Source organism: Electrophorus electricus, chromosome 1 (genome assembly GCF_041902795.1).
Source record: "Electrophorus electricus isolate QZ-2024a chromosome 1, ASM4190279v1, whole genome shotgun sequence".
In the NCBI taxonomy this organism is placed as follows: Eukaryota; Metazoa; Chordata; class Actinopteri; order Gymnotiformes; family Gymnotidae; genus Electrophorus; species Electrophorus electricus.
In genome coordinates, this window is record NC_137497.1 from 13766221 (window position 1) to 13793720 (window position 27500).

General features: G+C 41.1%; 1 protein-coding gene and 1 long non-coding RNA gene across 2 annotated transcripts in view; both read left to right on the plus strand.

Annotated features, from left to right (window-relative positions):
• Positions 1 to 8712, plus strand: part of LOC145651927 (NLR family CARD domain-containing protein 3-like) — a 10964-nt gene extending 2252 nt beyond the window's left edge. The window contains exons 3-5 of the mRNA XM_081700760.1: positions 1 to 1511; positions 4269 to 4442; positions 8535 to 8712. The exon at positions 1 to 1511 is cut by the window's left edge and continues 293 nt beyond it. Coding sequence (XP_081556886.1) covers positions 1 to 1511; positions 4269 to 4442; positions 8535 to 8712 — 1863 coding nt within the window. The remainder of the gene's footprint in view (positions 1512 to 4268; positions 4443 to 8534) is intronic.
• Positions 8713 to 16106: 7394 nt separating this feature from the next.
• On the plus strand, positions 16107 to 24871 carry LOC145657183 (uncharacterized). Its single transcript, XR_014122976.1, has 3 exons — positions 16107 to 16274; positions 18023 to 18193; positions 24300 to 24871. It is a non-coding gene; the product is annotated as an uncharacterized LOC145657183 (long non-coding RNA).
• The last annotated feature ends 2629 nt before the right edge of the window (positions 24872 to 27500 follow it).

Consider the following 27500-nt stretch of genomic DNA (forward strand, 5'->3'; position numbering starts at 1 on the left):
GCTGGAATTGGCAAAACGGTCTCTGTGCAGAAGTTCATACTGGACTGGTCTGAAGGAAACGTAAATCAGGACGTTCTCTTCATATTTCCACTTCCTTTTAGGGAGCTGAATTTGATGAAGGAGAAAAAGTTCAGTCTGGTGGAGCTTCTTCATCGCTTTTTCCCAGAAACATCTGAATTAAAACCTAAACATTATACAAACTACAAAATTCTGTTCATCTTTGATGGTCTGGATGAATGTAGACTTCCTCTAGATTTCCAGAACAATGAGAGATTGTGGGATGTAACAGAGTCGACCTCAGTGGATGTGCTGCTGACAAACCTCATCAAGGGGAATCTGCTTCCCTCTGCTCTCCTCTGGATAACCTCTCGACCAGCAGCAGCCAATCAGATCCCTCATGAGTGTGTTGACCAGGTAACAGAGGTAAGAGGGTTCAGTGAACCACAGAAAGAGGAATATTTCAGGAAGAGAATCAGTGATCAGGGCCTGGCCAATAGAATCATCACACACATGAAGTCGTCAAAAAGCCTCTACATCATGTGCCACATTCCAGTCTTCTGTTGGATTGCAGCCACTGTTCTAGAGAGAATGTTGGGTGAAGCAGAGAGTGGAGAGATCCCCAAGACTCTGACTCAGATGTTCACACACTTCCTGATCTTTCAGCTCAGACACAAGGATCAAAAGTATGGAGGAAGTATGAAAGGACAAAAAGGTCCCACTCACCCACATCACATGAGAGAACATGTTTTGGCACTGGGAAAACTGGCTTTCCAACAGCTAGAAAAAGGCAACCTGATCTTCTATGAGGAAGACCTGAGAAACAGTGGCATAGATGTCAGAGAAATGACAGTGTATTCAGGAATGTGCACTCAGATCTTCAGAGAGGAGTTTGAGCTACAGCTGGGGAAGGTGTTCAGCTTTGTTCATCTGAGTGTTCAGGAGTTTCTGGCTGCTTTATATGTGTTTATTTCCTTCATCTCCACCAACACCAATGTGCTACAACAGCAACACCCTGGATTTTTCAGTATTTTCAAAACCCCAATGTCTGTCTTCCTCAACAGTGCAGTGGACAAGGCCTTACAGAGTCATAATGGACACCTGGACCTTTTCCTTCGCTTCCTTCTGGGTCTCTCACTGGAGTCCAATCAGACTCTCTTACTAGGCCTACTGACACAGAGAGGAAGATGCTCACACAGCAAAGAGGAAACAGTCAGCTACATCAAGGAGAAGATCAGTGACAGTCCCTCTACAGAGAAATCCATCAATCTCTTCCACTGTCTGAATGAACTGAATGATCATTCTCTAGTGCAGGAAGTCCAAACATACCTGAGCAGAGGAGGTGACCGTTGTCTCCATGGATCCAGACTGTCTCCTGCTCAGTGGTCAGCTCTGGTGTTTGTGTTGCTGAACTCAGAAGAGGAGCTGGATGAGTTTGACCTGAGGAAATATGACCCATCAGAGGAATGTCTACTGAGACTGCTGCCAGTGGTCAAAGCATCCAGAAAAGCCTTGTGAGTATTTTCATTTAGAGATGAACAGTGGGTGTAGCAGGCAGTGGATGTTCTTGACTCAGAAGGTCTTCTGTGAAAAATGAAAAGGAGAGAGAGAGAGAGAGAGAGAGAGGGAACATTAGAGAGAGAGCAGGATAGAGAGATCCCATCACCAGGTGCTTAAGTTAAACCATAAAGTTGTGGAACATTGGAATATAGTAACACTGTCCAGTCATTCATTAGTCTAAATGTATTAATGATGGTTAAATGATATTTGATGTCATGGGTAGTTGTGTGCCTTTGTATTGAGAATGGTCCTACATTTAAAACAGTGGCCAACAGTGTTTGTTTATAGTTCACACTCTTAGTAAAACAGCCAGAGAAAATGTGCTGCAGTGTAACATACAGAAGTGTTCAAGTACGAAATATCAGTGTGTACACGCGCACACACACACACACACCACACCACACAGTGTAACATACAAAAGGGTTCAAATATGAACTATCAGTTCAGCTTTCTGATCAACATTACAGTTCAATCACTACTGACCAATACAGAGAAAAGTGCACAAGGATGAGCATAACCAATGTATACACATATGCACACACACTCACACACACACACACACACATATATATATTTCACACTGATGGCAGTTTTCAAACTTTATCACAGGTTTTCTTTAGAGCCGATGATGGTGATTGGGCACATTTATAAAGGTGTAGGTGTTAATATGACTTCATCTGAAACACTATATAAAGGTGTAGGTGTTAATATGACTTCATCTGAAACATTTTCATTGTTTAAATATTTTACCAAGGCAATTTGTCATAATCTAGTTGTAAATAAGTTTAAGTCAAAATAAACTAACATCATTAACAGCAACTGATTCCAGTACTACACCTTCAGTGCTGTGTGATTGAGGTACTTGACTTTTAATTAGAAGGTTGCTGGTTCAAGCCCCACCGCTGCTGAGTTGCCACTGTTGTGCCCCTGAGCAAGACCCTTAACCCTCAATTGCTCAAGTTGTACTCAGTCATAATTGTAAGATGCTTTGGATAAAAGCGTCAGCTAAATGCCATGAATGTAAAATGATGAGTGTAGCATGCAGTGACGTTCACAGCTCTGTGCGATCAGTGTAACATGCAGTGACGTTCACAGCTCTGTGTGATCAGTGTAACATGCAGTGAGTCTCCCAGAAGCTAATGCTGTTACTACTGTCACTCACCTAAAATTGTAGCAGACTACTACTGTTGCTCACATACAGTGGGACCAATATCTCAGACCACTAGTGAAAATGATTGTTTTGCATTTCTCTCAAGTTTAATACAATGATTTTCTTTACAAATCATATAATCAGCATAATTTGAGTGAACAGTTGAACGTTTTTTAATGAATTTCAGAAAGTATTACTATTTGGCTCTACTCAAATGCATGTAAGCACAGTTGTGAAACTGACTGCATCAGTTCTTTTGTACAAAAAGTCAGAAGTCCTTGAGTCCTCACACAAGCAGTGCAGGAGAAGTGAGTCAGTTCTGATCCAACTGAAATATGTGAACCATCCTCTTCTCCCCAGTATTTTACTGCACACATACAGTCCATGAAGGACAAACTCCAGGGACACATTTCATGTCAACAGCAGACATGAGATAGTTGCCTCACACACACTTAACTGACTGATGGGTTCTGCCTCACACACACTTAACTGACTGATGGGGTCTGCCTCACACACACACCTGACTGACTGATGGGGTCTGCCTCACACACACCTGACTGACTGATGGGATCTGCCTCACACACACCTGAATGACTGATGGGGTCTGCCTCACACACACCTGACTGACTGATGGAGTCCCTGACTCAGCTATTGAGCCTCCAGGATTCTCGGTGCACCACACAGACAGAACTCGGGACCTCACTGGGAAAAGCAAAGGCAGAGGAGAATGTTTCATGATCAATGACTCAGTGTGAGCAAAGGAATGGAAACACTAGTAAAAGATTCTGCTCTCTGCATTCTGTCATTCCTCCATAATCACTACTGCAGTGTTCATCCCACCATCATTACTACTGCAGTGTTCATACACTAATATTCACTACTGCAATGTCCATTCCTCCATAATCACTACTGCAGTGTTCATCCCACCATCATTAGTACTGCAATGTTCATACACTAATATTCACTACTGCAATGTTCATTCCTCCATAATCATAATACAGTGTTCATTACTCCATAGTCACTACTGCAGCGTTTATTTCTCCATGAAAAACACTACAGTGATTATTCCACCATAATCAATACTGTGGTGTTTATTCCTCCATAATCACTACTGCAGTGTTTATTTCTCCATAATCACTACTCTGCATGGATTCCAACAATATTTTCTGTTTGTATATTAGTGTAGTTGTATTTGTGAAACATTAAATGAGATCTATGTTGTTCTGTTTACTGTTATGGTGTTAGGGGTGGGATATTTTGATATTTGGACTCTGATTATGGCAACTGCCATTCACTGACTTATGAACCAACCATCCATTATTTGGTCACCTGGCTTAGGTTGCTAATGAATGTTATTTGTCATGTCTTTGTCCATTTTGTCTTTGATGAAGACACAGTAATGTTGAAATGTTGCTGTGTTTGTAAAATTAAAAGGCTGAAAATGTATCAGTGTGTTCCAGACCTTTCAAGCTCTTCTTTACATTTTTATTAGCAGTTCAGATCTTTTAATTCATCATCCTCTGACTGAACTACATTATTTAATGTATTAACTCTTTTACAGACTATCTGGCTGTGGTCTCACTGAAGAGTCTTGCAAATCTCTCACATCAGTTCTACAAACAGAAAACTCTTCACTGAGAGAGCTGGAGATGAATAATAATGACCTGCAGAATTCAGGAGTGGAGCAGCTCTGTGCTGGACTGAAGAGTTCACACCGTAAACTGGAGATTCTCAGGTGAGTTTCTGTGACTATTTTTGAATGTAAATAAAGAGGCATTTTAAAAAGGTCAGTGTGAACTCCCTTATAGTACAGTATTAAACAAACATTGCCAGGCAAGGCAATGCAAGGAAATGTACACTTTTATAAAGTTTTCTTCTCTCAATATTTCTAAATATAGTTTTCTGTTGAAACCTCACTGCATTTCATTAAATGACCACACTGTGGAGACAAAGAGTTATATCTGTGATGCATGAGCAGATTTTCAAGTCTAGAAGAGAAATAGAACATTGTAAAGAGGAGACACCAATGAGTCCTTGTCCACGTGTGCAGGTGTATTTATTACAATGCTGCTTCAACTAGGCGCTTTGGCATTTTGTCCACAAGCTGCATTTTTGGTCACCTGAGAGCAGAAATTTAGCAAAATGTCTTACAGGATGAATATATTCAGAAACTCCAACAGCTGTGTTGTAAAATGAAGTGTTTTAATGTAAGATTTTCACTGAGTGATTTTATGTAGTTTATGTATGGAAACACTGTAAACATCAGTCATTCTAATCTCTCTGCAAATAAAAGCCCTTAAAATCTTAATTAAAATATTTAAAGCTGAACCATTGAGGTTCTGGACACATTACAGGACACTTTTACAATCACACAATTCCCTTGCGTTTTTGGGTGGGAGACCCTGTTCTCATTATGATTTACACGGTGTGTTCAACACATGTTGAGATGAGCTGAACTGACAGCCGTGCTGGAGGAAAGAACGCAACAAGTTAATATTCATTCAATAGACCTGAAAGGTTTATTGGTTATTCCTTAAGATAAACCTGTGATCTCTCTCCACAGGTGTTTTTATGAAACATGTAGCTGGCTAATATTAGTAACCTGAAGCTTGCCAAGTTACAGTATAATGTTGGTTACTACACCTAGATACCTCACGCTAACGTCATATTAGCTTGACTTAGGAGTGAATGTTGGCTGCTAATTTTTTCATCAAGCCAGAGACATCAAACAAAAATAGAACAGTGATGGTAGAAGACGTGGAGTCAGCAGAGAGAGAAACTGAGCAGACAGCTGACAGTAAACTCAGGACATCTGAACACAGTAGTGAGGAACAATGTTCAGCACTGGACGAGTGAACCTGTGGACTTAATTACAAGAGAGAAAGAAAGACACACAAGACACAGTAATCAATAATCAGGAGATTAGGAGGAGAGAAGGAGTGAAGTGTGTGTGTGTGTGTGTGTGTGTGTGTGTGTGTGTGTGTGTGTGTGTGTGTGTATGTGTGTGTCACACTGGGTGCCTGATGTACTGTAACAAAGCTAATGAGGCTAATGTTAGCTTCCTTAAATCTAAGGAACTGGCTAGAATATAAAATACTCCTGCTTGTTCGTTTACAGTTAGTATAGAGAAACAGAAAACAACCAGGATGAAGAGAAAGAGTAATGCTATTGCCATGGCAACCTTCTTTAGTAAGAAGACAGCAGGAGAGAGAAAAGACAGAAGAACTTGATGGTGAAAGTGTCCAGGAGGAGGACATGGAAGAGAGTGAACACAGCAGACAGAGACAGAGGAGCCAGCTGTGTCCACTCTCACTGTAGCCCCACAGCTCTGCTGTAGTGTCAGCTGTGTCCACTCTCACTGTAGCCCCACAGCTCTGCTGTAGTGTCAGCTGTGTCCACTCTCACTGTAGCCCCACAGGTCTGCTGTAGTGTCAGCTGTGTCCACTCTCACTGTAGCCCCACAGCTCTGCTGTAGTGTCGGCTGTGTCCACTCTCACTGTAGCCCCACAGCTCTGCTGTAGTGTCAGCTGTGTCCACTCTCACTGTAGCCCCACAGCTCTGCTGTAGTGCCAGCTGTGTCCACTCTCACTGTAGCCCCACAGCTCTGCTGTAGTGTCAGCTGTGTCCACTCTCACTGTAGCCCCACAGGTCTGCTGTAGTGTCAGCTGTGTCCACTCTCACTGTAGCCCCACAGCTCTGCTGTAGTGTCAGCTGTGTCCACTCTCACTGTAGCCCCACAGCTCTGCTGTAGTGTCAGCTGTGTCCACTCTCACTGTAGCCCCACAGCTCTGCTGTAGTGTCGGCTGTGTCCACTCTCACTGTAGCCCCACAGCTCTGCTGTAGTGTCGGCTGTGTCCACTCTCACTGTAGCCCCACAGCTCTGCTGTAGTGTCGGCTGTGTCCACTCTCACTGTAGCCCCACAGCTCTGCTGACTTGTTTAGTTGTTTTTTTGTGTTAATGTAAATGGTTGATTTTAGTGAATATATTAGTTGTGTGAAGTAGCGATATTGTGTGTGTGTGTGTGTGTGTGTGTGTGTGTGTGTGTGTGTGTGTGTGTGTGTGTGTGTGTGTGTGTGTGTGTGTGGTGCATAGCATGTGTGGTGTTTTGTAATTACATCAGAACTTTAGATCAGATATAATTCATCATTTGATACTACATAATTCAGATACACTGAGAATTATAACCACACATAGAAATATAACCACACATAGAATTATAATCACATGTAGAATTTTTGGAATCTTGAAATACAACCTTTTTCGAGGAGATGAATCAAAGAACTGAAGATACTTGTAAGTGATATAAAATATTAAGTGCTGGACAGAAATGAAACCTTTCTCAGGTAATAATATTTATGTTTATGTAACCCACACCCTTGATTTATTCGTGAAGATTTATTCAAATTGTAATCTTATGGGTTAATTAATGATTCCCTGCCTGACCTCATGTGAATGTCATAATCTGATAAGGAATTAAACAGTATGTAGTTTATTATACACTATAATAGTGGTTTTACCACTGTATTAACTTGTGTACCCTGAAATTCCTCTGTGCTGTAAGGCCATTTTAGTGTGTCACCACAAGAGAGAGACAGACAGATCTATTATTTGTGTGTGTGAAAGAGACAGAACTATTATCTGTGTGTTTGTGTGTGTGTGTGTGTGTGTGTGTGTGTGTGTGTGTGTGAGAGAGAGAGAGAGAGAGAGAGAGAGAGAGAGAGAGAGAGAAAGACAGAACTGTGTGTGTGAGAGGCAGATCTATTATCTGTGTGTGAGAGAGACAGAACTGACTGACTGATGGGGTCTGCCTCACACACACCTGACTGACGGATGGGGTCTGCCTCACACACACCTGACTGACTGATGGGGTCTGCCTCACACACACCTGACTGACTGATGGGGTCCCTGACTCAGCTATTAAGCCTCCAAGATTCTCGGTGCACCACACAGACAGAACTCGGGACCTCACTGGGAAAAGAAAAGGCAGAGGAGAATGTTTCATGATCAATGACTCAGTGTGAGCAAAGGAATGTAAACACTAGTAAAAGATTCTACTCTCTGCATTCTGTCCATTCCTCCATAATCACTACTGCAGTGTTCATCCCACCATCATTACTACTGCAGTGTTCATACACTAATATTCACTACTGCAATGTTCATTCCTCCATAATCACTACTGCAGTGTTCATCCCACCATCATTAGTACTGCAATGTTCATACACTAATATTCACTACTGCAATGTTCATTCCTCCATAATCATAATAGTGTTCATTACTCCATAGTCACTACTGCAGCGTTTATTTCTCCATGAAAAACACTACAGTGATTATTCCACCATAATCAATACTGTGGTGTTTATTCCTCCATAATCACTACTGCAGTGTTTATTTCTCCATAATCACTACTCTGCCTGTCTTCCAACAATATTTTCTGTTTGTATATTAGTGTGTTTGTATTTGTGAAACATTGAATGAGATGTGTGTTGTTCTGTTTCCTGTTATGGTGTTAGGGGTGGGATATTTTGATATTTGGACTCTGATTATGGCAACTGCCATTCACAGATTTATGAACCAACCATCCATTATTTGGTCACCTGTCTTAGGTTGCTAATGAATGTTATTTGTCATGTCTTTGTCCATTTTGTCTTTGATGAAGACACAGTAGTGTTGAAATGTTGCTGTGTTTGTAAAATTAAAAGGCTGAAAATGTATCAGTGTGTTCCAGACCTTTCAAGCTCTTCTTTACATTTTTATTAGCAGTTCAGATCTTTTAATTCATCATCCTCTGACTGAACTACATTATTTAATGTATTAACTCTTTTACAGACTATCTGGCTGTGGTCTCACTGAAGAGTCTTGCAAATCTCTCACATCAGTTCTACAAACAGAAAACTCTTCACTGAGAGAGCTGGAGATGAATAATAATGACCTGCAGAATTCAGGAGTGGAGCAGCTCTGTGCTGGACTGGAGAGTTCACACTGTAAACTGGAGATTCTCAGGTGAGTTTCTGTGACTATTTTTGAATGTAAATAAAGAGGCATTTATCTGGTCAGTGTCAACTCCCTTATAGTACAGTATTAAACAAACATTGCCAGGCAAGGCAATGCAAGGAAATTTACACTTTTATATTATAAAGTTCTCTTCTTTAAATATTTGTAAATATAGTTTTCTGTTGAAACCTTGCTGCATTTCATTAAATGAACACACTGTGGAGACAAAGAGTTACATCTGTCATGCATGAGCAGATATTCAAGTCTAGAAGAGAAACATAACATTGTAAAGAGAAGACACAAATGAGTCCTTGTCCACATGTACAGGTGTATTTATTACAATGCTGCTTCAACTAGGCGCTTTGGCATTTTGTCCACAAGCTGCATTTTTGGTCCCCTGAGAGCAGAAATTTAGCAAAATGTATTTTACAATCACACATGATTCCATTGTGTTTTTGGGTGGGAGACCCCATTCTCATTATGATTTATACCATGTGTTCAACACATGTTGAGGTGAGCTGAACTGATAGCCGTGCTGGAGGAAAGAACTCCACTGAAAGAATCTCACTGTAGCTCCACAGATCTGCTGTAGTGTCAGCTGTGTCCACTCTCACTGTAGCCCCACAGCTCTGCTGTAGTGTCGGCTGTGTCCACTCTCACTGTAGCCCCACAGCCCTGCTGTAGTCCCAGCTGTGTCCACTCTCACTGTAGCCCCACAGCTCTGCTGTAGTGTCAGCTGTGTCCACTCTCACTGTAGCCCCACAGGTCTGCTGTAGTGTCAGCTGTGTCCACTCTCACTGTAGCCCCACAGCTCTGCTGTAGTGTCAGCTGTGTCCACTCTCACTGTAGCCCCACAGGTCTGCTGTAGTGTCAGCTGTGTCCACTCTCACTGTAACCCCACAGCTCTGCTGTAGTGTCAGCTGTGTCCACTCTCACTGTAGCCCCACAGCTCTGCTGTAGTGTCGGCTGTGTCCACTCTCACTGTAGCCCCACAGCTCTGCTGTAGTGTCGGCTGTGTCCACTCTCACTGTAGCATCACAGGTCTGCTGTAGTGTCAGCTGTGTCCACTCTCACTGTAGCCCCACAGCTCTGCTGTAGTGTCAGCTGTGTCCACTCTCACTGTAGCCCCACAGCTCTGCTGTAGTGTCGGCTGTGTCCACTCTCACTGTAGCCCCACAGCTCTGCTGTAGTGGAGAGAAGTGAGAAGTGAGTCGAAGTTCTGATCCAACTGAAACAACATGTGAACCGTCCTCTTCTCCCCAGTATTTTACTGCACACATGCAGTCCATGAAGGACAAACTCCAGGGACACATTTCATGTCAACAGCCGACATGAGATTGTTGCCTAACAAACACTTAACTGGCCGATTGTGTCTGAGTCACACACACACCTGACTGACTGATGGGGTCTGCCTCACACATACCTGACTGACTGATGGGGTCCCTGACTCAACTATTGTGCCTCCGGGATTCTCGGTGCACCACACAGACAGAACTCAGGACCTCACTGGGAAAAGCAAAGGCAGAGGAGAATGTTTCATGATCAGTGACTCAGTGTGAGCAAAGGAATGTAAACACTAGTAAAAGATTCTACTCTCTGCATTCTGTCCATTCCTCCATAATCACTACTGCAGTGTTCATCCCACCATCATTACTACTGCAGTGTTCATACACTAATATTCACTACTGCAATGTTCATTCCTCCATAATCACTACTGCAGTGTTCATCCCACCATCATTAGTACTGCAATGTTCATACACTAATATTCACTACTGCAATGTTCATTCCTCCATAATCATAATAGTGTTCATTACTCCATAGTCACTACTGCAGCGTTTATTTCTCCATGAAAAACACTACAGTGATTATTCCACCATAATCAATACTGTGGTGTTTATTCCTCCATAATCACTACTGCAGTGTTTATTTCTCCATAATCACTACTCTGCCTGTCTTCCAACAATATTTTCTGTTTGTATATTAGTGTGTTTGTATTTGTGAAACATTGAATGAGATGTGTGTTGTTCTGTTTCCTGTTATGGTGTTAGGGGTGGGATATTTTGATATTTGGACTCTGATTATGGCAACTGCCATTCACAGATTTATGAACCAACCATCCATTATTTGGTCACCTGTCTTAGGTTGCTAATGAATGTTATTTGTCATGTCTTTGTCCATTTTGTCTTTGATGAAGACACAGTAGTGTTGAAATGTTGCTGTGTTTGTAAAATTAAAAGGCTGAAAATGTATCAGTGTGTTCCAGACCTTTCAAGCTCTTCTTTACATTTTTATTAGCAGTTCAGATCTTTTAATTCATCATCCTCTGACTGAACTACATTATTTAATGTATTAACTCTTTTACAGACTATCTGGCTGTGGTCTCACTGAAGAGTCTTGCAAATCTCTCACATCAGTTCTACAAACAGAAAACTCTTCACTGAGAGAGCTGGAGATGAATAATAATGACCTGCAGAATTCAGGAGTGGAGCAGCTCTGTGCTGGACTGAAGAGTTCACACTGTAAACTGGAGATTCTCAGGTGAGTTTCTGTGACTATTTTTGAATGTAAATAAAGAGGCATTTTAAAAAGGTCAGTGTCAACTCCCTTATAGTACAGTATTAAACAAACATTGCCAGGCAAGGCAATGCAAGGAAATGTACACTTTTATAAAGTTTTCTTCTCTCAATATTTCTAAATATAGTTTTCTGTTGAAACCTCACTGCATTTCATTAAATGACCACACTGTGGAGACAAAGAGTTACATCTGTGATGCATGAGCAGATTTTCAAGTCTAGAAGAGAAATAGAACATTGTAAAGAGAAGACACCAATGAGTCCTTGTCCACGTGTGCAGGTGTATTTATTACAATGCTGCTTCAACTAGGCGCTTTGGCATTTTGTCCACAAGCTGCATTTTTGGTCACCTGAGAGCAGAAATTTAGCAAAATGTCTTACAGGATGAATATATTCAGAAACTCCAACAGCTGTGTTGTAAAATGAAGTGTTTTAATGTAAGATTTTCACTGAGTGATTTTATGTAGTTTATGTATGGAAACACTGTAAACATCAGTCATTCTAATCTCTCTGCAAATCAAAGCCCTTAAAATCTTAATTAAAACATTTAAAGCTGAACCATTGAGGTTCTGGACACATTACAGGACACTTTTACAATCACACGATTCCCTTGCGTTTATGGGTGGGAGACCCTTTTCTCATTATGATCTACACCGTGTGTTCAACACATGTTGAGATGAGCTGAACTGACAGCCATGCTGGAGGAAAGAACGCAACAAGTTAATATTCATTCAATAGAACTGAAAGGTTTATTGGTTATTCCTTAAGATAAACCTGTGATCTCTCTCCACAGGTGTTTTTATGAAACATGTAGCTGGCTAATATTTGTAACCTGAAGCTTGCCAAGTTACAGTATATTATTGGTTACTACTCCTAGATACCTCACACTAACGTCATATTAGCTTGACTTAGGACTCAATGTTGGCTGCTAATTTTTTCATCAAGCCAGAGACATCAAACAAAAATAGAACAGTGATGGTAGAAGACGTGGAGTCAGCAGAGAGAGAAACTGAGCAGACAGCTGACAGTAAACTCAGGACATCTGAACACAGTAGTGAGGAACAATGTTCAGCGCTGGACGAGTGAACCTGTGGACTTAATTACAAGAGAGAAAGAAAGACACACAAGACACAGTAATCAATAATCAGGAGATTAGGAGGAGAGAAGGAGTGAAGTGTGTGTGTGTGTGTGTGTGTGTGTGTGTGTGTGTGTGTGTGTGTGTGTGTGTGTGTGTGTGTGTGTGAAAGAGAGCAAGGAAGAGAGAGAGCAGCAGAATTATTATCTGTGTATGTGTCTCTGAAATAGAGAAAGAGAGAGACATACAGATCTATTGTGTGTGTGGGGGGGGTGAAATAGAGAGAGAGAGAGAGAGAGAGAGAGAGATCTATTATTTGTATGTGTGAGAGAGACAGAACTATTATCTGTGTGTGTGTGTGTGTGTGTGAGAGAGACAGAAATTTTGTTTGTATGTGTGTGAGAGAGACTGCAGTGTTCATTCCTCCATAATCACTATTGCAGTGTTCATCCTACCATCATTACTACTGCAGTGCTCATACACTAATATTCACTACTGCAATGTTCATTCCTCCATAATCAATACTGCAGTGTTCATTATTCCATAATCACTCCTGCAGTGTTTATTTCTCCATAATAAATACTACAGTGAATATTCCACCATAATCAATACAGTGGTGTTTATTCCTCCATAATCACTACCGCAATATTAATTCCTTCATAATCAATACTACAGTATTCATTACTCTATAGTCACTACTGCAGTGTTTATTTCTACATAATCACTATTGCAGTGTTTATTCCTCCATAATAAATACTACAGTGATTATTCCTCTAAAATCACTATTGCGATGTTCATTCCAACATAATCAATACTGCAGTGTTTATTCCTCCATAATCTCTACTGCAGTGTTCATTCCTCCATAATCACTGCTGCAGTGTTTATTTCTCTCTGATAAACAATACAGTGATTATTCCACCATAATGAATACTGTGGTGTTTATTCCTCCATAATCACTACTGCAATGTTCATCCCAACATTATCAATACTGCAGTGTTTATTCCTCCATAATCACTACTGCAGTGTTTATTCCTCCATAATCACTACTCTGCATATCTTCCTACAATATATTCTGCTTGTATATTAGTGTATTTGTATTTGTGAAACATTGAATGAGATCTATGTTGTTCTGTTTCCTGTTATGGTGTTAGGGGTGGGATATTTTGATATTTGGACTCTGATTATGGTAACTGCCATTCACTGACTTATGAACCAACCATCCATTATTTGTTCATCTGTTTTAGGTTGCTAATGAATGTTATTTGTCATGTCTTTTTCCATTTTGTCTTTGATGAAGACACAGTAGTGTTGAAATGTTACTGTGTTTGTAAAATTAAAAGGCTGAAAATGTATCAGTGTGTTCCAGACCTTTCAAGCCCTTCTTTAAATTTTTATTAGCAGTTCAGATCTTTTAATTCATCATCCTCTGACTGAACTACATTATTTACTGTATTTACTCTTTTACAGACTATCTGGCTGTGGTCTCAATAAAGGGTCTTGCAAATCTCTCACATCAGCTCTAAAAACAGAAAACTCACTGAGAGAGCTGGAGATGAATAATAATGACCTGCAGAATTCAGGAGTGGAGCAGCTCTGTGCTGGACTGGAGAGTTCACACTGTAAACTGGAGATTCTCAGGTGAGTTTCTGTGACTATTTTTGAATGTAAATAAAGAGGCATTTATCTGGTCAGTGTCAACTCCCTTATAGTACAGTATTAAACAAACATTGCCAGGCAAGGCAATGCAAGGAAATTTACACTTTTATATTATAAAGTTCTCTTCTTTAAATATTTGTAAATATAGTTTTCTGTTGAAACCTTGCTGCATTTCATTAAATGAACACACTGTGGAGACAAAGAGTTACATCTGTCATGCATGAGCAGATATTCAAGTCTAGAAGAGAAACATAACATTGTAAAGAGAAGACACAAATGAGTCCTTGTCCACATGTACAGGTGTATTTATTACAATGCTGCTTCAACTAGGCGCTTTGGCATTTTGTCCACAAGCTGCATTTTTGGTCCCCTGAGAGCAGAAATTTAGCAAAATGTATTTTACAATCACACATGATTCCATTGTGTTTTTGGGTGGGAGACCCCATTCTCATTATGATTTATACCATGTGTTCAACACATGTTGAGGTGAGCTGAACTGATAGCTGTGCTGGAGGAAAGAACTCCACTGAAAGAATCTCACTGTAGCTCCACAGATCTGCTGTAGTGTCAGCTGTGTCCACTCTCACTGTAGCCCCACAGCTCTGCTGTAGTGTCGGCTGTGTCCACTCTCACTGTAGCCCCACAGCCCTGCTGTAGTCCCAGCTGTGTCCACTCTCACTGTAGCCCCACAGCTCTGCTGTAGTGTCAGCTGTGTCCACTCTCACTGTAGCCCCACAGGTCTGCTGTAGTGTCAGCTGTGTCCACTCTCACTGTAGCCCCACAGCTCTGCTGTAGTGTCAGCTGTGTCCACTCTCACTGTAGCCCCACAGGTCTGCTGTAGTGTCAGCTGTGTCCACTCTCACTGTAACCCCACAGCTCTGCTGTAGTGTCAGCTGTGTCCACTCTCACTGTAGCCCCACAGCTCTGCTGTAGTGTCGGCTGTGTCCACTCTCACTGTAGCCCCACAGCTCTGCTGTAGTGTCGGCTGTGTCCACTCTCACTGTAGCATCACAGGTCTGCTGTAGTGTCAGCTGTGTCCACTCTCACTGTAGCCCCACAGCTCTGCTGTAGTGTCAGCTGTGTCCACTCTCACTGTAGCCCCACAGCTCTGCTGTAGTGTCGGCTGTGTCCACTCTCACTGTAGCCCCACAGCTCTGCTGTAGTGGAGAGAAGTGAGAAGTGAGTCGAAGTTCTGATCCAACTGAAACAACATGTGAACCGTCCTCTTCTCCCCAGTATTTTACTGCACACATGCAGTCCATGAAGGACAAACTCCAGGGACACATTTCATGTCAACAGCCGACATGAGATTGTTGCCTAACAAACACTTAACTGGCCGATTGTGTCTGAGTCACACACACACCTGACTGACTGATGGGGTCTGCCTCACACATACCTGACTGACTGATGGGGTCCCTGACTCAACTATTGTGCCTCCGGGATTCTCGGTGCACCACACAGACAGAACTCAGGACCTCACTGGGAAAAGCAAAGGCAGAGGAGAATGTTTCATGATCAGTGACTCATAGTGTGAGCACAGGAATGTAAACACTAGTAAAAGATTATGCTGTCTGCATTCTGTCCAATCAATACTGCAGTGTTCATTCCTCCATAATCACTACTGCGGTGTTTATTCATCCATAATCACTAATGCAGTGTTTATTCCTCCATAATCACTACTCTGCCTGTCTTCCAACAATATTTTCTGTTTGTATATTAGTGTGTTTGTATTTGTGAAACATTGAATGAGATGTGTGTTGTTCTGTTTGCTGTTATAGTGTTAGGGGTGGGATATTTTGATATTTGGACTCTGATTATGGTAACTGCCATTCACTGACTTATGAATCAACCATCCATTATTTGTTCATCTGTTTTAGGTTGCTAATGAATGTTATTTGTCATGTCTTTTTCCATTTTGTCTTTGATGAAGACACAGTAGTGTTGAAATGTTACTGTGTTTGTAAAATTAAAAGGCTGAAAATGTATCAGTGTGTTCCAGACCTTTCAAGCCCTTCTTTAAATTTTTATTAGCAGTTCAGATCTTTTAATTCATCATCCTCTGACTGAACTACATTATTTACTGTATTTACTCTTTTACAGACTATCTGGCTGTGGTCTCAATAAAGGGTCTTGCAAATCTCTCACATCAGCTCTAAAAACAGAAAACTCACTGAGAGAGCTGGAGATGAATAATAATGACCTGCAGAATTCAGGAGTGGAGCAGCTCTGTGCTGGACTGGAAAGTTCACACTATAAACTGGAGATTCTCAGGTGAGTTTCTGTGACTATTTTTGAATGTAAATAAAGAGGCATTTATCTGGTCAGTGTCAACTCCCTTATAGTACAGTATTAAACAAACATTGCCAGGCAAGGCAATGCAAGGAAATTTACACTTTTATATTATAAAGTTCTCTTCTTTAAATATTTCTAAATATAGCTTTCTATTGAAACCTCACTGCATTTCATTAAATGACCACACTGTGGAGACAAAGAGTTACATCTGTCATGCATGAGCAGATATTCAAGTCTAGAAGAGAAACATAACATTGTAAAGAGAAGACACAAATGAGTCCTTGTCCACATGTACAGGTGTATTTATTACAATGCTGCTTCAACTAGGCGCTTTGGCATTTTGTCCACAAGCTGCATTTTTGGTCACCTGAGAGCAGAAATTTAGCAAAATGTATTTTACAATCACACATGATTCCATTGTGTTTTTGGGTGGGAGACCCCATTCTCATTATGATTTATACCACGTGTTCAACACATGTTGAGGTGAGCTGAACTGATAGCCGTGCTGGAGGAAAGAACTCCACTGAAAGAATCTCACTGTAGCTCCACAGCTCTGCTGTAGTGTCGGCTGTGTCCACTCTCACTGTAGCCCCACAGCCCTGCTGTAGTCCCAGCTCTGTCCACTCTCACTGTAGCCCCACAGCTCTGCTGTAGTGTCAGCTGTGTCCACTCTCACTGTAGCCCCACAGGTCTGCTGTAGTGTCAGCTGTGTCCACTCTCACTGTAGCCCCACAGCTCTGCTGTAGTGTCAGCTGTGTCCACTCTCACTGTAGCCCCACAGCTCTGCTGTAGTGTCAGCTGTGTCCACTCTCACTGTAGCCCCACAGCTCTGCTGTAGTGGAGAGAAGTGAGAAGTGAGTCGAAGTTCTGATCCAACTGAAACAACATGTGAACCGTCCTCTTCTCCCCAGTATTTTACTGCACACATACAGTCCATGAAGGACAAACTCCAGAGACACATTTCATGTCAACAGCCGACATGAGATTGTTGCCTAACAAACACTTAACTGGCCGATTGTGTCTGAGTCACACACACACCTGACTGACTGATGGGGTCTGCCTCACACATACCTGACTGACTGATGGGGTCCATGACTCAACTATTGTGCCTCCGGGATTCTCGGTGCACCACAGAGACAGAACTCAGGACCTCACTGGGAAAAGCAAAGGCAGAGGAGAATGTTTCATGATCAGTGACTCATAGTGTGAGCACAGGAATGTAAACACTAGTAAAAGATTATGCTGTCTGCATTCTGTCCAATCCTCCATAATCACTACTGCGGTGTTTATTCATCCATAATCACTAATGCAGTGTTTATTCCTCCATAATCACTACTCTGCCTGTCTTCCAACAATATTTTCTGTTTGTATATTAGTGTGTTTGTATTTGTGAAACATTGAATGAGATGTGTGTTGTTCTGTTTCCTGTTATGGTGTTAGGGGTGGGATATTTTGATATTCGGACTCTGATTATGGTAACTGCCATTCACTGACTTATGAATCAACCATCCATTATTTGGTCACCTGTCTTAGGTTGCTAATGAATGTTATTTGTCATGTTGTCATTTCATGACAATGTTATTTGTCATGAAATTAAAAATCTGAAAATGTATCAGTGTGTTCCAGACCTTTCAAACTCTTCTTTACATTTTTATTAGCAGTTCAGATCTTTTAATTCATCATCCTCTGACTGAACTACATTATTTATTGTATTTACTCATTTACAGACTATCTGGCTGTGGTCTCAATGAAGAGTCTTGCAAATCTCTCACATCAGTTCTACAAACAGAAAACTCACTGAGAGAGCTGGAGATGAATAATAATGACCTGCAGAATTCAGGAGTGGAGCAGCTCTGTGCTGGACTGAAGAGTTCACACTGTAAACTGGAGATTCTCAGGTGAGTTTCTGTGACTATTTTTGAATGTAAATAAAGAGGCATTTTAAAAAGGTCAGTGTCAACTCCCTTATAGTACAGTATTAAACAAACATTGCCAGACAAGGCAATGCAAGGAAATATACATTTTTATATTATATTATAAAGTTCTCTTCTCTAAATATAGTTTTCTGTTGAAACCTCACTGCATTTCATTAAATGACCACACTGTGGAGACAAAGAGTTACATTTGTGATGCATAAGCAGATATTCAAGTCTAGAAGAGAAATATAACATTGTAAAGAGAAGACACCAATGAGTCCTTGTCCACGTGTGCAGGTGTATTTATTACAATGCTGCTTCAACTAGGTGCTTTGGCATTTTGTCCACAAGCTGCATTTTTGGTCACCTGAGCGCAGAAATTTAGCAAAATGTCTTACAGGATGAATATATTCAGAAACTCCCAACAATAGTGTTGTAAAATGAAGTGTTCTAATGTAAGATTTTCACTGAGTGATTTTATCTAGTTTATGTATGGAAACACTGTAAACATCAGTCATTCTAATCTCTCTGCAAATACAAGCCCTTAAAATCTTAATTAAAACATTTAAAGCTGAACTATTGAGGTTCTAGACACATTACAGGACTCTTCTACAAGCACACATGATTCCCTTGTGTTTTTGGGTGGGATATTGTCTAAGTGTGTGTGTGTGTGTGTGTGTGTGTGTGTGTGTGTGTGTGTGTGTGGTACCTAGCATGTGTGGTGTTTTGTAATTACATCAGAACTTCAGACATTTCTGACATTTCTGCATCCATAATTCATTATTTGATACTACAGAATGTAGATACATCAAGAATTATCACCACTTGTAAAATTATAACCACAGGGAGACTTATAACTACTTGTAGTATTAGAACTAAACATAGAATTATAACCACTTGTAGAATTATAACTAAACATAGAATTATAAACACAGACAATTTTTGGAATCTTGAAATACAACCTTTATCAAGGGTATGAATCAAAGAATGGAAGATACTTGTAAGTGATATAAAATATTAAGTGCTGGACAGAAATGAACCTTTCTCAGATAATAATATTTATGTTTATGTAACCCACACCCTTGATTTATTGGTGATGATTCATTCAAAATGTAATCTTATGGGTTAATGAATGACTCCCTTACTGACTTCATGTGATTGTCATAATCTGATAAGGAATTAAACAGTATGTATGTAGTTTATTATACACTTAACTTGTGTACCCTGAAATTCCTCTGTGCTGTAAGGCCATTTTAGTGTGTCACCACAAGATGTTCACTGGTCCCATCTGTCCCCCCAGTAAATAGGTTCTGCAGGCCTCAACTGGACATTTGGTGCTGAAATTATTTGCCAGCAAACAAGCCAGAGCTCACACTATTTAGTTCAAGATCAGTATAACAACTGTTCATACACAGTAAACTAGACCTCACACTGTTTAGTTCAGGGCCAATATAACTACTGTTTATACACAGTAAACCAGACCTCACACTGTTTAGTTCACGGCCAATATGACTACTGTATATACACAGTAAACCAGACCTCACACTGTTTAGTTCACGGCCAATATAATTACTGTTTATACACAGTAAACCAGACCTCACACTGTTTAGTTCAGGACCAATATGACTACTGTTTATACACAGTAAACCAGACCTCACACTGTTTAGTTCACGGCCAATATAATTACTGTATATACACAGTAAACCAGACCTCACACTGTTTAGTTCAGGGCCAATATGACTACTGTTTATACACAGTAGACCAGACCTCACACTGTTTAGTTCAGGGCCAATATAATTACTGTTTATACACAGTAAACCAGACCTCACACTGTTTAGTTCAGTGCCAATATGACTACTGTATATACACAGTAAACCAGACCTCACACTGTTTAGTTCACAGCCAATATAATTACTGTATATACACAGTAAACCAGACATCACACTGTTTAGTTCAGGACCATTATAACTAGTGTTTATACACAGTAAACCAGACCTCACACTGTTTAGTTCAGAGCCAATATGACTACTGTTTGAAATCTTATTTATTACACAGATTGACACAAATATGTTTCATTTACTGTTTATAATGCTTCACCTCGATTGAAACGTGTGTGTGTGTGTGTGAGGGAGAGACAGAACTATTATTTGTTTGTGTGTGTGTGTGTGTGTGTGAGAGATGGGGAGAGAGAGAGACAGAACTATTATCTACGTGTTTGAGAGAGAAAGAGAACTATTATCTGTGTGTGTGTGTGTGTGTGTGTGTGTGTGTGTGTCTGAAATAGAGAGTGAGAGACAGTCAGAGAGAGACAGACAGATCTATTATTTGTGTGTATGTGAGAGAGAGAGAACTTTTATCTGTGTGTGTGCGTGAGAGCAAGAGAACTATTATTTGTGTGTGTGTGTGTGTGTGTGTGTGTGTGTGTGTGTGTGTGTGAGAGAGAGAGAGAGAGAGAGAGAGAGAGAGAGAGAGAGAGAGAGAGAGAGAGATCTATTATTTGTAAGTGTGAGACGGAACTATTATCTGTGAGTTTGTGTGTGTGAAATAGAGAGAGAGAGAGAGACAGACAGATCTATTTGTGTGTGTTAGAGAGGCAGAACTATTATCTGTGTGTGACCACCACTGATAGAATGTGCTCCTCACTGGACCCCTTGCTGTGCTCCTTGTCTTTCTGCTTCCTCCATACAGGAGAACAAACACTGACCACAGAAAATACTTAAAACCACAAGATGTCTGGAGGGCTCAGAAGTTCAGAAACAATAGTGAAGGTGTTTTGCAGGGAAATTATATAAAATACAAATAGTGGGAGAGTCAAGGCACTGCTCTGTTAAAAAAAAAAAAAAGAAATGTGTAAAACTCTTATTTAATGCATTGTTCATAGCAACACTCTAATACAATGGTTATGCTAGTTTTAATGTGTCCAAGCTACATCCCACACAATATAGTAACATGGCCGTCTTTAGGGTTCACAAATTATGAAGAAAATCATCAGTTTTATCTTACAGTGTTTGGAGTGTTGGAGGCAGCCATCTTCAGTTGCTGGTTATTTCAGCTGCAGATGATTAGAGAGAGATACCAACCTTTATACATCTCTGTTATGTGCCAGTGTAGGGGGAGAGACCACAACAGACACTTTATTCTGAGCACAAACCACTATTACTAAAAAGTAATAGAGATCTACAAACATGCCATCTGTCTCTATGGGGAGTATAAGCCAGAATAAAAACCAAACCCAACACTTGCTCCACCCCAAACCTGTCTTCATTAAACATAAACCAGAAGAGGGAAAAGAAAATACAGTAGTGGATGTAACAAGCTCAAATCCACTCAGTGAATGTACAGTAATCTTCTACACCCAAGATATTTTATGTTGATACACACAGCCACACAATAGACTACACTACCCAACACTGGCACAATGACCTGGGGGAGTTGTTCTAGGACCGAGCCAACTCTGGAAACTGAAGGTACAAATCTGTGTTCTATTAGCATGCCTGTGTTCAGTCTGTCTATTAAATCTAATCAGGCTGCAGTTATGGAGTGTTTGTAGTTTCACTGTAACTGTAGTGTGGTAGCAGCAGGGTGTGTTTGGGTGTGTGTAGGGCACCAGAATGGTCAGAAACAGTATAACACCATTATATGTAGTGAAGATAATGTTCCTAATATTTTTCTCAACTAAAACTGGGAGCACACGAAACAGCAGAAAACAGTTTGGTATAGAAATACAGTAATAACCTTGTGATTGTTGCCCTTGTTTTTAGGAAGTCTATGTTGACGTATTAAAAAATGTCAAAAGGTACAATAAAAACAGTCCACACATTTTTTAAATTGTACCATTTGAAAAAAAAATAAAGGTAGTAATAACATGAATATCCAAGAAGCACTTGTATCCAGCAGTAACAGGAATATGAGTGAGAAGGTTCTCATTTTGAGTGACAGTAATTTGATCCAATCACATATGTGGTAGGACGGCCGGGGCGGCAGATTGTTGAATGACGTCATTACAGTGGCCAATAGCATCAGAGGAGCTGTTTTAACTTACTGAGGTGAAGAGAACTGTAGTGGATCATGAAAATGACAGAAAATCTCAAACTGGAATTGGAGGATATTTGCTGCTATGGTGATTTCCAAGAGAAAAGGAAAATACCAGAAAGGGACAGACAAAAAGTAAAAGTAGATGGACTAAGGCAGACAGACAAAGCCTGTATGAGTTTTTCACTGAATCTCTGATCGTCATTCATGGATAACAGCTAACTAGCTAATGTTAGCAAAGAAAGTCTAGCTATGTTGATTTGTTTAGTTGTTTACTGTTCAGCACAGATATCTAACCAGCTAACAGTCTCAACAATTTGACCAAACCGTCAATAAGCAAGATTGGAAGTCTTGTCTTTGCAACAATCAAGTTACAGTCTTTAGGAGAAATGCGGTTGGATGTTCACGTAGTTGAGAGCAGGAGGGAGGAGGGTGAGGGTGTGACGGGAGATTTGACGGGGATGTGATTTATAACATCTGGTGTTCATGAAGTACAGCTGTGTATTAATCAGTCAGGTCACCTACATCAGTTTAAACACATTTAAACCTTGTAGCTAGGTTACAGGTGGTTACTAGGTTACAGGTGGTCACTAGGTTACAACCGCGATCACGCTATCCGCGCTTTAGCGATTCACGGTCAAGTCATCCGCGCTTTAAATTAATGCGCCTATATGCGTGATTTTACGGTATTTCGCTGCTCACCGCAATCTAACTCTTCCTAAGCAAAGAAACAGACTTGCGTATTTTAAAAAGCTTTGATGGACATGCACGTTTACTACATTTAAAAGTACAAAATACAGTTTACTTGATTGAACTACTTTAATTGCATAATTAGATTAAACACAATTGGTAATATATTTACACAGCTTAATAAGCATTGTGGAAAATGCTTTTTCTACATAATGTTTCTCAGAAGGTTATTATAGATCTTGACTGCCAGCTGAAACAGGGGTTATCACTAGTGAAATGTGGCAAATGTGCAGGGCAGGGGAACTCCAGGGCTGAAATATTCCACTGCCAATTGAATGGTGGCCCTTGGCCATCACCAGATCATTAATAAATCTGTATTGAAGTTTTACATATTTTTATGAATTTTAACAAAATGCAAAAACAGTTCCACTACCACATGTGAGTAGAAGCCCTTGACTATTAGCAGAGTAAGTTTGGACACTCACTGTACAATGTTCATAAATCCATATTAAAGTCAAACTACCTTTAGGTGAAATAATGCACTCATTTTGTATAGACTGAATTTGCAGAGTATCAGCAGAGTAAGTTTGGACAGATTTCACTCTACTATTTTTCATAAACTCCTATTAAAATAATAATACCTTTGGGTGAATTCATGTTTCATTCAGGTTGATTTTGGATATCTATTTCTCAGAAATGTCCTATAAAGCCAAGACAGTTCCATGACCACATAAGAGTACATTTATATTTACTTTTACAGCATTTGGCAGATGCTTTTATCCAGAGTGACTTACATTGTAATATTTAGTGTATCTACTGTAGACTATATTGTATTGTCAGTTGTATCTACTTGCAGTCTAGCTATCTGTAATCTTGAGGACACTTGTGAAAGTCTGGCATCAGCTTTGCAACTTCCAAAAAAAGTATGCATCACTTAGGATTCTTAGACTTTATCTCTGAGTCACAGGTCCAGAAATGTGACAGTGTTTTTACTCCTGTTATCACAGCCAGATGTAGAATTCTGCCAAGATTTTACTGGCATCATCTCATACAGTCTGACATGTAACAGACTAATAAGACCACTGAAATCACACAGTGTAAGTCCAGCTTTGGGGTTCTTCTGATGTAGGTTAATAGTGCACTAGAGTTCTGAAGGGCTGAATAAAAATAAGAGCAAAAATAAACACAGACAGCAGCGATCTGGAGAAGAGTGAACAAAACCATCTGCCATGGAGGACGCCGGAGAGAGATGAGAGTGGAGGAACCTCCACTACAGTTACCAGCCTCTCTAGCTGCCCCATGCAGGCTGCTCTGGAAGTGCATCTCACTCTCTGTCTCTCTCTACCTGTTTCCCTCCTTTCTGCAGACTGTCTGGTTGTTTGGTCACAGAGGAAGGCTGTTCTTCTCTGGCTTCAGCTCTGAGGTCAAACCCCTCCCACCTGAAAGAACTGGACCTGACGTACAACCACCCAGGAGAGTCAGGAGTGAAGCTGCTCTCTGCTAGACTGGAGGATCCCCACTGCAGACTGGACACTCTCAGGTATGGAACGTTAGTGTGTGCATGCGTATGTGGGTTTGTTTGTGTGTGCTTACGTGTGTGTGGGTGTGTGTGTGTGTGTGTGTGTGTGTGTGTGTGTGTGTGTGTGCGTGCGTATGTGTTTCTGTGTTGGTGTCTGTGTGTGTTTATGAAAGAGTGAGAATGAGAAAATACTGAAAACTGAGTCTTCCATTCCTGAGTAGTGCCGTTCCCATATCATACTGTGGAATTCACTCTCCATCATTCTCCTGTAGGAACTGCTGAGTTTTAGTTGACATGCTACATTTCCTCAGCCTCCTCAGGAAGTACAGATGCTGTTCTGTCAGGAGTTTATAAACTCTGTTCCATTTTTTGAGGTTAGTTGTAATTCATTTATGAACCACAGGGTGTCAGTAGCAGCGAGTCGGTTTATGTGTGTAGCGATCGTAGAGTGAGAGAATACAATTCCAAGAGTTCTAGTTATTGTAGTTATTATAGTTATTGTAGTTATTATAGCCGTGCTAATGCAGTTGTCTGCGTACATCTCATACCTTTTGAAAACATTGTGGTTGTGTGTAGTTTATTGTATTATTATTTGTAATCACAGATCATTATTTGGTGGATAATGTTATTCTCTGTGAAGTTTGCTGCATTGTGTTTTGTGTATATCGGTACTTGTTGTGGCTGGCTTGTTGTTGATTTGTCTTTCATGTGATTCAGTTTCACGTTTCCTCCTGTTGTCAATAAAACTGTGAACAAGAGCTGAACATTTTCAGAGTTCTGATGTCAGGAGAGTGTTAACCTGCAGGTCATGCTGGGTATCGTACATAAACAGAGGACACAGCAGATACTGTTGGGATTTCTTTATGATGTGGTGTTTGTTGTAGGTCCAGGTGAGGTCCTCACTGATGTGGGGTGTGTGTTGTAGGTCCAGGTGAGGTCCTCACTGATGTGGGGTGTGTGTGTTGTAGGTCCAGGTGAGGTCCTCACTGATGTGGGGTGTGTGTGTTGTAGGTCCAGGTGAGGTCCTCACTGATGTGGGGTGTGTGTGTTGTAGGTCCAGGTGAGGTCCTCACTGATGTGGGGTGTGTGTGTTGTAGGACCAGGTGATGTCCTCACTGATGTGGGGTGTGTTGTAGGTCCAGGTGAGGTCCTCACTGATGTGAACTCCAGGAAGGTGAAGGAGTTCACCTCCATCTCTCCTGTCTGTAGTGGTGTGTGCTGTTGCTTCTCCTTCCTCCTTGGGTCAATAATCATCTTCTTGGTCTTGTCTGCATTCAGGGAGAGATTGTTGTCATGACACCATGTCACCATATCTGTCACCTCCCTCCTGTATGCTGTCTCATCCAGTGATCAGTCAAACCAGTTTGATGATGCTGGTGTTATACTGGGTGGCCACACAGTCCTGGGGGGTCCCAGTGTTCTCAGTCCTTGTGCTGGATGTACATTGCCAGTTCTGACTGACTGATTCTGTCTGTTAGAAAGTTCAGCCCCATTTACAGAAGGAGGGTGTGAGTCAGTGGTGAGTGTTTCAGTCAGTTTGGTTGGGGTGACTGTGTTGACTGCTGAGCTGTAATCAGTGAACAGCACTGGAGCATAACTGTCCATGTCCTCCAGATGTGTGAGAGACGTGTGGATGTCAGTGCTGACAGTGTCCTCAGTGCACTGGTTCTGGTGGGCTGTAAACTGGTGGGGTCCTCTGGACAATAACGGACATTACAGTAGTAAGAATATAGACAATAAGGAGCAGAATAAGTAGTGAGATGGAGAAAAATAAATGAAGAAATATGGAACAATAAGCAATTAATGTCTAGTGTGGTTTTCTAGAAGTCCTTGTCTGGTCCCGACGGTGTGCACATGACCGAAACTCTTCCTGTATGAGATCATCCATGAAGGGCAGCGGGGAAGTAGCTGTGTGGGGTGGAGGTGTGGGGGGCTACAACAGGGGGCATCATGGGGTTTTGGGATTAGCCATGGCAGCTGAGACAGTAACGTCATGACATCAGGGGTAGGTGAACCTCAGCAGACAGAGAGACTAGATTATTAGACATGTCCAGGTAGAGGGTGTGTAAAGTAGGAAACTATGATGTGCAAAGATGGACTTTGGCAGATGTAGCTGTGGCAGCACAACTAAAAGGAACCACAGGCATGATCAACACTCCGCCGCTCTCAGTCAACAAACTAGAGAGACAAAAGAGAGGTGAAGTGACAACATCATCACATCCCAGTTTACCAGAACTCTCAATGCCCAGAACGATGTGTGTGTCTGAAATGGAGAGAGAGAGCGAGAACTATTATCTTTGTGTGTTTGTGTGAGAGAGAGACAGAACTATTATCTGTGTGTGTGTGTGAGAGAGAGAGAGAGAGAGAGAGAGAGAGAGAGAGAGAGAGAGAGAGAGAGAGAATTATTATCTGTGTGAGACATAGAGAGACAGAACTATTATCTGTGCGAGACAGAGAGAGAAAGAGCTACAGAACTATTATCTGTGTGTGAGACAGAGAGAGAGAGAGAGCGAGAGAGAGCGACAGAACTATTATCTGTGTGTGAGACAGAGAGAGACAACTATTATCTGTGTGAGACAGAACTTTTCTGTGTGTGAGAGAGAGAGAGAGAGAGACAGAACTATTATCTCTGTGTGTGAGAGAGAGAAACAGAACTGTTATCTGTGTGAGAGAGAGAGAGAGACAGAACTATTATCTGTGTGTGGAACACAGAGAGAGAGAGAGAGAGAGAGAGAGAACTAATAACTGTGTGTGTGAGAGAGAGAGAGAACTAATAACTGTGTGTGTGTGTGTGTGAGAGAGAGAGACAGAAATATTATCTGTGTGAGAGAGAGAGAGAGAGAGAACTAAAATCTGTGAGAGAGAGAGAGAGAGAGAGAGAGAGAGAGAGAGAGAGACAGAACTATTATCTGTGTGAGAGAGAGAGAGACAGAACTATTCTCTGTGTGAGAGAGAGAGAGACAGAACTATTATCTGTGTGTGTGTGTGTGAGAGAGAGAGAGAGAGAAAGAGAGAGAGAGACAGAACTATTTTCCGTGTGAGAGAGAG